The sequence below is a fragment of the Peromyscus leucopus genome, unplaced genomic scaffold (genome assembly GCF_004664715.2).
Source record: "Peromyscus leucopus breed LL Stock unplaced genomic scaffold, UCI_PerLeu_2.1 scaffold_1159, whole genome shotgun sequence".
NCBI classification, from domain to species: Eukaryota; Metazoa; Chordata; class Mammalia; order Rodentia; family Cricetidae; genus Peromyscus; species Peromyscus leucopus.
In genome coordinates, this window is record NW_023504291.1 from 14,637 (window position 1) to 27,269 (window position 12,633).

General features: G+C 58.2%; 1 protein-coding gene across 2 annotated transcripts in view; it reads left to right on the forward strand.

The window, feature by feature from the left end:
• Positions 1 to 12,633, forward strand: part of C3 (complement C3) — a 29,033-nt gene that overhangs the window by 1,107 nt on the left and 15,293 nt on the right. For both annotated transcript variants that reach the window (XM_028861203.2, XM_037201697.1), the window contains exons 2-23: positions 354 to 543; positions 1,309 to 1,471; positions 1,565 to 1,635; positions 2,355 to 2,449; positions 2,544 to 2,626; positions 2,735 to 2,825; positions 2,913 to 3,015; positions 3,217 to 3,343; positions 3,457 to 3,572; positions 3,658 to 3,804; positions 4,272 to 4,481; positions 5,151 to 5,357; positions 5,699 to 5,857; positions 6,094 to 6,223; positions 6,922 to 6,996; positions 7,164 to 7,364; positions 7,960 to 8,068; positions 8,493 to 8,578; positions 9,272 to 9,414; positions 10,874 to 11,086; positions 12,058 to 12,124; positions 12,217 to 12,303. In XM_028861203.2, coding sequence (XP_028717036.1) covers positions 354 to 543; positions 1,309 to 1,471; positions 1,565 to 1,635; positions 2,355 to 2,449; positions 2,544 to 2,626; positions 2,735 to 2,825; positions 2,913 to 3,015; positions 3,217 to 3,343; positions 3,457 to 3,572; positions 3,658 to 3,804; positions 4,272 to 4,481; positions 5,151 to 5,357; positions 5,699 to 5,857; positions 6,094 to 6,223; positions 6,922 to 6,996; positions 7,164 to 7,364; positions 7,960 to 8,068; positions 8,493 to 8,578; positions 9,272 to 9,414; positions 10,874 to 11,086; positions 12,058 to 12,124; positions 12,217 to 12,303 — 2,873 coding nt within the window. The remainder of the gene's footprint in view (positions 1 to 353; positions 544 to 1,308; positions 1,472 to 1,564; positions 1,636 to 2,354; positions 2,450 to 2,543; positions 2,627 to 2,734; positions 2,826 to 2,912; positions 3,016 to 3,216; positions 3,344 to 3,456; positions 3,573 to 3,657; positions 3,805 to 4,271; positions 4,482 to 5,150; positions 5,358 to 5,698; positions 5,858 to 6,093; positions 6,224 to 6,921; positions 6,997 to 7,163; positions 7,365 to 7,959; positions 8,069 to 8,492; positions 8,579 to 9,271; positions 9,415 to 10,873; positions 11,087 to 12,057; positions 12,125 to 12,216; positions 12,304 to 12,633) is intronic.

Below are 12,633 nucleotides of genomic sequence, written 5' to 3' on the forward strand. Positions count from 1 at the left end.
TTCAGGGCTAGCCTGGTCAACTCAGCGAGCCGCTTTCTCCAAATAGAAAAAGAAGAGGTTAGGTGTAGTTCGGTGACAGAGCACTTGCTCAGCATGAGCAGTTCCCAGTGCTGAAACCAGGGAAAGCCAGCTTCTGCTGGTCTGGTCCAGGGAGAGTGGGCCATGGTTAGGTAATGGCACCGGACCATGTGGGAGGTAATGGCACTGGGGCAGGAACGTGGGTCCAGGCATCCGCTCTGGCAGCTAGCACCGGGAGCCCTCCAGATCCAGTGACTGGGCCGACCAGGCACTGACGGACTCGGGCTGAAGTCTCCGGCCTGGAGGTGACATCTGCTCCCATATTTCTTGGACAGTTATTCCATCATCACCCCCAATGTCCTGCGGCTGGAGAGTGAAGAGACCGTCGTGGTGGAGGCCCATGAGGCGCAGGGTGATATCCCAGTCACAGTCACCGTGCACGACTTCCTGAAGAAGCAGGTGCTGACCAGCGAGAAGACTGTGCTGACAGGCGCCACGGGACACCTGAGCACTGTCACCATCAAGGTGGGCAAGGGACCGCGTGCAGAGCTACAGACAGCCACAGCCCCTTTGGTCCAGCCTGAGTCCCCTCCCCTCGGAACCCCACCTCTCTGAGTCTCCCTCTCCCTGAACCCCTCACTTCTGAGTCCCCCGCTCCCTGAGCCCCCCATCCCCGCCTCCCCGAGATTCTCCCCTCTGTGTCCCCGCCTCCCCGGGCTCCTCCCCTCTGTGTCCCCGCCTCCCTGGGCCCCTCTCCTCTGTGTCCCCGCCTCCCTGGACGCTTCCCCTCTGAACCCCGCCCCCTGAGCTCCTCTCCTCTGAGTCCCTCCCCTCGGAGTCTACCTTCTAAGTCCCTCCCTTAAGTCCCCTCCCCTCTGAGCCCTTCCCTTCTTAGCCACGCCCCTCTGAGTCCTTCCCTTCTGAGTCCCAACCCTCTGAGCCCCCCCAAGTCCCCACCCTCTGTGCCCCTCCCCTTTTAGCCACGCCCTCTGAGTCACCGCCCCTCTGAGTCCCTCCTCTCTTAGGCGTGCTTCTCTGAGTCATCGCCCCCTCTGAGGCCCTCCCCTCTGAGTCCCTCCCCCTATCAGCCACGCCCCCTGAGGCCCTCCCCTCTGAATCCCCGCCCCTCTGAGCCCCGCCCCTCCGAGTCCCCGCCCCTCTGATTCTCCGCCCCCCTCCAATCCCGGCCCTGCTGGGGAAGGGCCCAGAGGAGTCCCAAAGGCACAGGGATTACTCTCCAGGCGCCACACCCTGCAGCAGGCTCCTGACTGCCCCCTGGCCCATGTGTAGATTCCAGCCAGTAACGAGTTCCAGCCGAACAAGGGGCACAAGTATGTGACAGTGGTGGCGAGCTTCGGCGCAGTGATGGTGGAGAAAGTGGTGCTGGTGAGCTTCCAGAGTGGGTACCTCTTCATCCAGACAGACAAGACCATCTACACCCCGGGCTCCACGGGTAAGTGGGGTGGTGGGTGAGTGCGCACACCGGGGCTGCAAGGCCCTGCCAGAGCCTGAGGTCTGACTCCGCTGTCTCCCTCACATCCTCCAGTCCTGTATCGGATCTACACCGTGGACAACAACCTGCTGCCCGTGGCCCGGACAGTCGTCATCACCATTGAGGTACCAGCTGCTGAGCTTCCCAGAGACCCTCGGAAAGGGCCAATGGCTACGCGGCGCGGCCCGTGCACAGAAACCAGAGACCTAGGAGGCCCATAGGAGGGTCAGAGACCCAGGAATCTGACTCCACAGAAACTCGCTGGGCCTCAGTTTCCCCATCTGAAGATTGGGATGACCGTTAGTGGTAATCCCATGTAGTCTGTTCTGCCTAGTAGAGGCCGCTGTGAAAGCCTGAGTGAGGACCCCTTCTCTCCCCACTCCCCTCAGTAGCTCCCACTTCTTGAGGGTCAAGGCCCAGGTCTTCCTTGCAGGGCACAAGACCCAGCTCATTCTGCCGTTTCCTCCCTGCGTTCCTCCTCCCTCTCTGTCCCTCACTCCCCCTGCTACAACACACACACACACACACACACACACACACACACACACACACACACACACACCACCCCTGATCTTCTAAATGTCCAGGCATTTGCTGTATGAACTATGTCCTAAGCCAGTGAGGTCAGGACCCTTTATCTAAAGATACAGGGAATGCACAGCACAGAGAGGCTGGGCCATTTGCCTGAGATCACACAGCTTCTAAGTGGCAGAGTAGGGATTTGAACCTAGGCCGAGTGACCAAGGTCTGTGTTCTTAACTGCCGCCTCAGTAGATATAGGAGATGGTGTGGTTGGGCCTCTTAAGAGTTGCTTTATCCCATAGCCTTTCCTGACTCTTTACAGACCCCTGATGGCGTGCCCATCAAGAGAGACACTCTGTCTTCCCACAACCAGTATGGCATCTTACCTTCGTCTTGGAGCATTCCAGAACTGGTCAAGTATGTCTGGGTCTCCGGGAACAGGACTCCCCTGTCCCTGGAGAGGGACGGGGAGGTGCTTGGGGGCCCGGCCGAACTCCTCATCTTCCTGCAGCATGGGGCAGTGGAGGATCCGAGCCTTCTACGAACACTCACCCCAGCAGAACTTCACCGCAGAGTTTGAGGTGAAGGAGTATGGTAAGTCCTGGGGGACCTGATGGAGTCGGGGTAAGGACGCGGCCACCGTCCTGTGCCGCCCGGGCAGCCCTGCCCACACCATCTTTGCCATCGTCCCACCCACCCCAGTGCTGCCCAGCTTTGAGGTCCTGGTGAAGCCTGCAGAGAAATTTTATTACGTCGATGACCCGAAGGGCCTGGAAGTTTCCATCACGGCCAGGTGAGGGTGGGTGTGATGCACGGAGGGGATGGGTCTTCAGCCGCAGCCAGAGAGGTCTTCGGGACCCCACGTCTCCTTGCCTCGCAGGTTCCTGTACGGGAAGGACGTGGACGGGACGGCCTTCGTGATCTTTGGGGTCCAGGATGGCGATAAGAAGTTTTCTCTGGCCCAATCCCTCCAGCGCGTGGTGGTACTGTCCCAGCCCTGTGACAGCCTGGAACCTCCATCTCTCCCTCTGAGACCACGCCCCTCCCCTTAGTCCCTCCCACCTCTTAGCCCCTCCCAGTCCCACACTGCTGAACCCAGCCTCCCATTCTGAGGCCTTCTTCCCCTTCCCAGCTCCTGTCTTGGGGACCTTCTCCCCTCCTTCACGCTCCCCTATCGTCTGCAGATCGAGGACGGTTTTGGGGAGGCAGTGCTGGAGCGAAAGGTGTTGCTGGATGGGGTGCAGCCTTCCAATGCTGAGGCCCTGGTGGGGAAGTCCCTGTTCGTCTCTGTCACTGTCATCCTGCACTCAGGTGAGGCCTGCTCTGATGGAGGAGGCCAGGTAGCAAGGCCAGCCTAAGCGAGGAGCCTGGCCCTGAAGGGCTGCTGGGGAGCCTGCCCTTACTGTTACCATCCATCCCCTCAGGTAGTGACATGGTAGAGGCAGAGTGCACTGGGATCCCAATTGTCACCTCGCCGTATGCGATCCACTTCACCAAGACGCCCAAATTCTTCAAGCCAGCCATGCCCTTCGACCTCATGGTAAGATCCACGGCCGGTCCCCACTTTCCGTTTCAGTCACTCCGACCACGCCACCCGACCCTTCTCCACCTGCCTCTGTCCACAGGTGTTCGTGACCAACCCCGACGGCTCTCCAGCCCGCCGAGTGCCGGTAGTCATTCAGGGATCTGATGCGCAGGCTCTCACCCAAGATGATGGTGTAGCCAAGCTGAGCATCAACACGCCCAACAATCGCAATGCCCTGACCATCACCGTGAGTGTCCAGAACTCAGGCCCTAGTCTCCACAGCCAGGGAAATACTGGGGCTCTGATGGCTTTCTGATGGGTTCTGTGGGTCACCCAGAGGGTCCCACGTTGCTGTAACCAAAACCTGACAAAAGTCACTTCATGAAGGAAGGTGTACTGGCTCTCAGCATGAGGCTACAGTTTGTCACGGCTGGGCAGGCACTGAGGCAGGAGCTTGAAGCCACTGTTCACATATCGGCAGAGGTGAACGCTGGCCCTCGGCTCGTCTTCTCCTTCTTATTCAGTCCAGTCCTCTAGCCCAGGGGAGGACGGTGCCACCCACACATGGAGTGAGTCTTCCACCTAGAAAGCCCCTCACTGGCATGGTCAGAGTTCATCCCCTGGTTGCTTCTAGATGCTGTCAAGCTGCAGTCAGTATTAACCATCATCCGGGCAGCTCTGGGCATCAGCATGCCTCCCTCTTTCCTGACGTAGGTGCACACCAAGAAGGAAGGTATTCCAGAAGCACGACAGGCCAGCAACACCATGAAGGCGCATCCCTACAGCACTATGCACAATTCCAACAACTATCTACACCTGTCAGTGTCTCGTGTGGAGCTCAAGCCAGGGGACAACCTCAACGTCAACTTCCACCTTCGCACAGACCCCGGCCAAGAGGCCAAGATCCGCTACTACACCTACCTGGTCTGTGGTCACCAGAAGCCTCAGCTCCCCCACATGCCTCACCAGCATCCTAGGGAGCCCTGCCAGGCCCAGGGTCTACCCTATCCATCCTAAGGATCTCTACCCAGCCTTGGGTTCTCCCCTATCCATCCTAAGGGTCCCTGTCCAGCCTTGGGGTCTCTCCTACCCATCCTAAGGATCTCTACCCAGCCCTGGGGTCTCTCCTAACCATCCTAAGGATCTCTGCCCAGCCCTGGGGTCTACCCTACCCATCCTAAGGATCTCTGCCAAGGCCCGGGTCTACCCTACCCATCCTAAGGATCTCTGCCCAGCCCCAGGGTCTACCTACCCTACCCATCCTAAGGATCTCTGCCCAGCCCCAAGGTCTACCCTACCCATCATAAGGATCTCTACCCAGCCCTGGGGTCTACCCTATCCATCCTAAGGATCCATGCCCAGCCCCGGGGTCTCCCCTACCCATCCTAAGGATTTCTACACAGCCCTGGGGGCTACCCTACCCATCCTAAGTATCTCTGCCCAGCCTTGGGGTCTCCCTACCCATCCTAAGGATCTCTGCCCAGCCCTGGGGTCTACCCTACCCATCCTAAGGATCCTGCCCGGCCCGGGGTCTACCCTACCCATTCCACCTAGCCTCCTCCTGATTCTCATGCCAGCCCATTGTCCCTCCAGGTTATGAACAAGGGGAAGATACTGAAGGCAGGCCGACAGGTTCGGGAGCCTGGCCAGGATCTGTTGGTCTTGTCCCTGATCATCACCCCAGATTTCATTCCTTCCTTCCGCCTGGTGGCTTACTACACCCTGATTGGAGCCAGTGGCCAGAGGGAGGTGGTGGCCGACTCTGTGTGGGTGGATGTAAAGGATTCCTGTGTAGGCACGGTGAGTCATGCCCCCACCCCATCTCTCTTCCCCGCTTTCCTTCCTTTGAGACATAGGCTCACTATATAGCCCTGACTGTCCTGAACCTCATCATGTGGACTAGGCTGGGCCTGGAAGCTCAGAGTTCTGCCTGCTTTTGCTCCGCCCACCACCACCATTTGCATCCCCTCTTCTCTTCTTGCTCCTATTTCCAACTCTCTCCTCACCTCTCTTACTTTTGCTAATCTCCTCCCTCCACTCTGCCCCCTCTCTCTCCTCCACCTTTTCTTTTCCCTCCAGTTCTCTCTCTGTGGTCTTTCCAGGGCTGACTCATCCATCTTGCTTCCCTATCCTCCCTACAGCTGGTGGTGAAGGGTGACCACAGAGATAACCGACTGCCCACACCTGGGCAGCAAACGACACTCAGGATCGAGGGAAACCGGGGGGCCCGAGTGGGGCTGGTGGCCGTGGACAAGGGTGTGTTTGTGCTGAACAAGAAGAACAAACTCACCCAGAGCAAGGTGAGTCCCTGCATCCCAGAGCCCGACCTGGAGCAGAGTCGGGGGAAACGAGGGTGTGGTGGGTGCCAGAGGGTGTGGGTGCCAGAGGCTGGGCTGGGATTCTGTCAGGGGCTGGGTGTGAGGGTAGGAGGGTCGGGGACGGCCGGGTTGAGCTTCATCGTGGGTTGGATGAGGCTCTGCTGACCTGGCCTCTCCCCGCAAACCCTGCCACCCGCCCCATCTCCCCCGACTTGCAGGTCTGGGACGTGGTAGAGAAGGCAGACATAGGCTGTACCCCAGGCAGCGGGAAGGACTTTGCGGGCGTCTTCATGGATGCAGGCCTGGCCTTCAAAACAAGCCAAGGCCTGCAGACTGAGCAGAGAGCAGGTGAGAAAAGGGACGGGGGGGGGGGGGCGGGGACACAGGGAGGGACACAGGGAGGGACATGCCTCCATCCCCAGATGCCCATATAAGACCCCGAGAGCAGGAAACTGAATCTCGCCTCCTCCACAGCGGCACCTGCCATCCCTGTTTTGTTTTAAATTAGTTTTTAATTGCATTTAATGAAAGCGGGGTGTGTGTGTGTGTGTGTGTGTGTGTGTGTGTGTGTGTGTGTGTGTGTGCTTTTGTGCATGCAGACATGTGCATGGGTATGCATGCTGATGTGCATATGTGTACACAAGTGTGTACGTGTGTGTGCAGGAGTGTGTGTGTACGTATGTCTCTGTGTGTTTGCTTTTGTGCATGCACACATGTGCATTGGTGTGCATGCTGATGTGCATACGTGTACACGAGTGTGTACGTGTGTGTGCAGGAATGTGTGTGTGTGTGTGTGTGTGTGTGCATGCTCACCCCACAGCATGCATGTGGAGGTCAGAAGACAACTCACACCAGTCAGTTCTCACCTTCCACTATGTGGGTCCTGGGGATCAAACTCATGTCATCAGGATTAGCAGCAAGCCCCTCTACCCACTGAGCTATATGGCCAGCCTCCGTTGCTGCTCCTTGAGCCTCAGTCTCCTCTACTGCAAAAAGGGTGCAGTCACACCCTGGCCTCACCCATCGCACGCCTGTCCCTCCCTCAGATCTCCAGTGTGCCAAGCCAGCTGGCCACCGCCGCCGCCGCTCGGTACAGTTGATGGAAAGGAGGATGGACAAAGGTCAGATGGACACCATCTCCATGCATCACCCGCCCCATCCTGTTAGAATCCCAAGGGAGGAAGGGGGGGGTCGCCTCCCTTGTCCTACCCCAGGGAAGTCCTACCTGGACTTTGGTCTGATCCTCTCCTGATGGCTAAGGCTGACGCCGGGTCTGGGCCTCCCGCAGCGGGTCAGTACACAGACAAGGGTCTGCGGAAGTGCTGTGAGGACGGCATGCGGGATATCCCTATGAGGTTCACCTGCCAGCGCCGGGCACGCTTCATCACCCAGGGGGAGAACTGCGTGAAGGCTTTCATAGACTGCTGCAACTACATCACCGAGCTTCGCCTGAAGCACCAGCGAGACCAAGTGCTGGGCCTGGCCAGGAGTGAGTGGCACCCCGAAGGGGAAGGGCTGAGCGATGGGGGGGGGGCTGCACCTGTCTGCTGGGAGAGCGGCCCAAAGACTGTGGCCCCAGCCCTGAACTCTGGGAAGACAGAAGGAGGAGGGCGGAGGCCATCTGGGCTTCACAGCAAGGAAGAGAAGGGAAGGGGTGAGGGAGCCCAGGGCGGTCCTCCTACTGGCCTATGCCCCCATCCCACAAGCCAATACGTCTTCAGCAAAACGAAGACAAGTTCTACAATCACTCCACATCGCAACTAGGTATGGTGTCACATGCCTGTCACTGCACACTCAGGAGACTGAGGCAAGAGGATTACTGTAGGTCCCGGGCCAGCCTGGGCTACCTAGTGAGTTCCCAACCAGCTTGTATGATGCTCATCTTGATACCAACACATCTGTAGCACACGATTTTTAGTTTTTATTTCCTGGATGGAGAGAGGACTCCCCACAAATCCCCAGCCCATCAGGGGCTGGTGGTAAACCCTCACCCCAGGGTGAATGCATGTACACAACTCAGAAATGTATGCAAGGGCCCCACCCCAAAGTGGGTCTTTTTCCAAACCACATCTACCCATCCTCAGGTGACATGGATGAAGACATAATTCCCGAAGAAGATATCATCTCTCGAAGCCAGTTTCCAGAGAGCTGGTTGTGGACCATAGAGGAGCTGAAGGAACCGGAGAAAAATGGGTATGGCTGCATGGACCGTGGGTAAAGGTTGGCCACAAGACTGACATGGTGGACGGAGAGAACCAACGCCCACAAGTTGTCCTCGACCTCCACAGGAGCTTAGGACAGGAGGCCACACACTCTCTCTCACACACACAGTAAATACATTTCTTAAAAGGCAGATGAGTCTAGGATACCCCAGTCCACACTCCTGCATGAGGGCCGGGAGCATCCCCCCAATGAGCTCTTTTACGTATGATTTGCACGCACCTGCCAACTTCCTGTCTCCTCTGCAGTCACCATGGAGGTCCATGGCCTGAATTAGCAGGGCCACAGGTGCAGCCCAGAGCTCCTCTCTAACCTGTCCCCAGGGGTCCCCACCTCCACACCCTTCTCCCTCCTGGTAGATCTTACTACTTAAAATTTAAATTTCTGCCCCACCCAGAATCTCCACGAAGGTCATGAACATTTTTCTCAAAGACTCCATCACCACCTGGGAGATTCTGGCAGTGAGCTTGTCAGACAAGAAAGGTAAGGACGGGCTGGGGAGGCGGCTCAGAGGTGAAGAGCTTGCCCTGTGAGCATAAGAACCCAAGCTCCGTCTGCAGATCCAACACAGGCAGGGCGGCCGGGTGCTGGGGAGGCAGGAACAGGAGGACCGCTGGGCTTCCTGGTCAGCCAGCCTAGCCAATCAATGAGCTCCAGGGTCAGCAAGAAACCCTGTGTCACAAAATAAGGTAGAGGGCCGGGGGAGCTCAGCGGTTAAAAGCATTTGCTAGTCTTGCAGAGGCCTAGAGTTTGGTTCCCAGCACCCATTTCAGGCAGCTTACAACTGACCACAGTTCCAGGGGATCGGACTCCCTCTTCTGGCCTCTATGGGTACTGCACTGAGATGCACACGAACTCAGAGTTACACATGCACCAACCTACATACGATTAATTAAGGTGGAGGAGCAGCTGAAGACGACACCCAGTGTCGACCTCTGGCCTCCTCATGCATGTGGACCCGTGCACACATGTGTACATGTTTACATAGAGACTGGACACAGCTGGCCATGATGCCAGCACATCTGGGGTTTGTCAGTCACATGTGCGTGTTTAGGCTGTACCTTTCTGTGAACGGGATCAGCCATGGCCAGCAGGGAACCAGAACCAGGAGCCCGGCTAGGCCTCCCCGCACAGCCCTCCCACCTGGACCCTTCACACTGCCCTCTCTGCCCACAGGGATCTGTGTGGCGGACCCCTATGAGATCAAAGTGATGCAGGACTTCTTCATTGACCTGAGGCTGCCCTACTCTGTGGTGCGCAATGAGCAGGTGGAGATAAGAGCTGTACTCTTCAACTACCGTGAGCATGAGAAACTGAAGGTGGGAGCAAGCAGGAGCTGGGAGGTTCAACAGGACCCACGAACCCACCTTTGCCTGCCCTAGCCCCTCCCTCACTTACCCTCCACGGGCCCCACCCTCATCTTCCCTGGCTCTCCTCACCAACCCCAGCCCCCCCTCACCTGTCCTGGTCTCTCCTCACCAACCCCAGCCCCCCCTCACCTGTCCTGATCCCCCCTCACCTGCCTTAATCCCCCCTCACCTGCCCTGGTCTCTCCTCATCTGTCCTTTTCCCCCCTCACCTGCCCTGGTTCTCCTCATCTGTCCTGGTCCCCCCTCACCTGCTGTGGTTCCCCCTCACCTGTCCTGGTCTCTCCTCATCTGCCCTGGTCCTCCTTCACCTGCTCTGGTCCCCCTCACCTGCCCTGGTCTCTCCTCACCTGCCCTGGCTCTCCTCACCTGCCCTGGTCCCCCCTCATCTGTCCTGTTTCCCCCTCACCTGTCCTGTTTCCCCCTCATCTGTCCTGGTCCCCCTCACCTGTCCTGGTCCCCCCTCACCTGCCCTGGTCCTCTCCTCACCTGCCCAGGTCCTTCCTCACCTGCCCTGGTCCACCCTCACTTCTGGTCCCCTCTGTCTGGTTCTCCCTCATCTGTACTGGTTCCCCTCACCTGCCTGGTCTTTCCTCACCTGCCTGGTCCCCCCTCACCTGCCCTGGTCCCCCCTCACCTGCCCTGGTCCCCCTCACCTGTCCTGGTCCCCCTCACCTGTCCTGGTCCCCCTCACCTGTCCTGGTCCTCCCTCACCTGCCCTGGTCTCCCCTTACCTGCCCTGGTCCTCCCTCACCTGCCTGGTCCCCCTCACCTGCCCGTCCCCCCCCCCCCCCCCCCCCCCCCTCACCTGTCCTGGTCCCCCTCACCTGTCCTGGTCTCCCTCACCTGTCCTGGTCCCCCTCATCTGCCCTGGTCCTTCTTCACCTGCCCTGGTCCCCCTCACCTGCCTGGTCCTCCTCACCTGTCCTGGTCCCCCCTCACCTGTCCTGGTCCTCCCTCACCTGTCCTGGTCCCCCTCACCTGCCCTGGTCCTCCTCACCTGTCCTGGTCCCCCTCACCTGCCTGGTCCCCCTCACCTGCCTGGTCCCCCCCCCCCCCCCCCCCCCCCCCCCTCACCTGCCTGGTCCCCCTCACCTGTCCTGGTCCCCTCACCTGCCCTGGTCCCCCCTCACCTGCCCTGGTCCCCCCTCACCTGTCCTGGTCCCCCTCACCTGCCCTGGTCCTCCCTCACCTGTCCTGGTCCCCCTCACCTGTCCTGGTCCCCCTCACCTGTCCTGGTCCCCCTCACCTGTCCTGGTCCCCCCTCACCTGTCCTGGTCCCCCCTCACCTGTCCTGGTCCCCCTCACCTGTCCTGGTCCCCCTCACCTGTCCTGGTCCCCCTCACCTGTCCTGGTCCCTCCTCACCTGTCCTGGTCCCCCCTCACTGGCCCTGGTGCCCCCTCCCTGTAGGTGAGGGTGGAGCTGTTGCACAACCCAGCCTTCTGCAGCCTGGCCACTGCCAAGAAACGCTACCTCCAGACCATCGAAATCCCTGCCAAGTCCTCCGTGGCTGTGCCATACGTCCTTGTCCCCTTGAAGATCGGCCTCCAGGAGGTGGAGGTCAAGGCTGCCATCTATGGCACCTTCATCAGCGATGGTGTTAAGAAGACGCTGAAGGTTGTGGTGAGTCCTCAGGGGCATCTGCCGTCCCTGCCCTCAGCTCTCCCTGGGCTCGGAGACACCAGGGATCATCTTAGGGCCCGGGTGTCACAGAGATTAGAGCTGGCCAGGGCTGTGTGTAGAGCGCTAGCTACTTCATGTGAAGCTCTGGGCTCTGTCCTCAGTGGGGTACGACCTGTCCTCCGAGCACTGGGGAGGCTGGGGCAAGAGGATTGTGAATTTGAGAGAAACAGGGGTAACTTAAAGAGACCTTGTCTCGGGTTTGAAAAAGTTAAAAGGTCCCAGGCAGAGGCTCCCCTGGCAACGCAACTGCTGTATAAGCCTGAGGACCTGAATTCAGATCCTCAGCCCCCAGACAGATGCTAGAGGAAGTGGCTGACTCATGGACAGACTCCGTCTCAAAAGATAGGCATAGAAGAAGACATATGGCATTGACACTTTCACATGCTTGCACACACTCAACACACACATGCACACACTCACACATGCATGCACACTCACACAATACATTCACATATGTACACACACATACACACACTATACATACACACATGCACACGCTATACATACACACATGCACACACATTATACATACACACATGCACACACTATACATACACACATGCACACTTCGTTCATACACATGCACACACAGAGGCATGCACACACACACACACACATACATGCACACTCCCAAACACATGCATATGTGTATATACACACTCACACATATGCAAACAACATGTGCACCTTACACTCACATACATGCACACTCATGCATCCATGTTCTCACACACATGCGCACACAAGAGTGTAAGGTAGGTGTTTGTACCGCCTCCTCCTCAGAAGAAGTTGAGACACAGAGAGGTCACACAGGGAGAAGAGGCAGAGTCCTTCTGAAGGGGTCATTCTCCGAACAGCGTCCTGTTCTCCATCCATGTATCTCTTGTCGTTTTGTCCACCCTCCTTCACAGCCGGAAGGCATGAGAGTCAACAAAACCGTGGCCGTCCGGACACTGGATCCAGAGCACCTAGGGCAAGGTGAGAGGCAGGCAGAGTGGGCAGGGTGGTGTAGGGAACCAGGGGCAGGGGAAGCTGGAACCACCCAAGTCTCTTCCACACTCACCCTGCAGAGGGAGTGCAGAGGGAGGATGTGCCCGCCGCAGACCTCAGTGACCAAGTGCCAGACACAGACTCGGAGACCAGAATTCTCCTGCAAGGTATGATGGCCTCTTCCCTGGCATGAGGGTCTGGGCAGGCGTCAGGGTAGCTGGGAGCTACGAACGGAGCTCCATCTCTCAGAGGGGGGAGACCCTGGACCAGGATGCAGGATTCGGATCTCAATTCTGCCATTTCAAGTTGATTGACCTGGGACTCATTTCTTAACATAATGCCTCCCTGTGCCTCAGTTTCCCCCTGTGAAAAACGAGGGCAATGATACTGTCTTAGTCACTGTTCTATAACTGTGATGAGACACTGACCACGGCAACTCTTAGTCTGTGATCTTTACGGCAGGGAGCAGGCAGGCATGGTGCTGGAGCAGTAGCTGA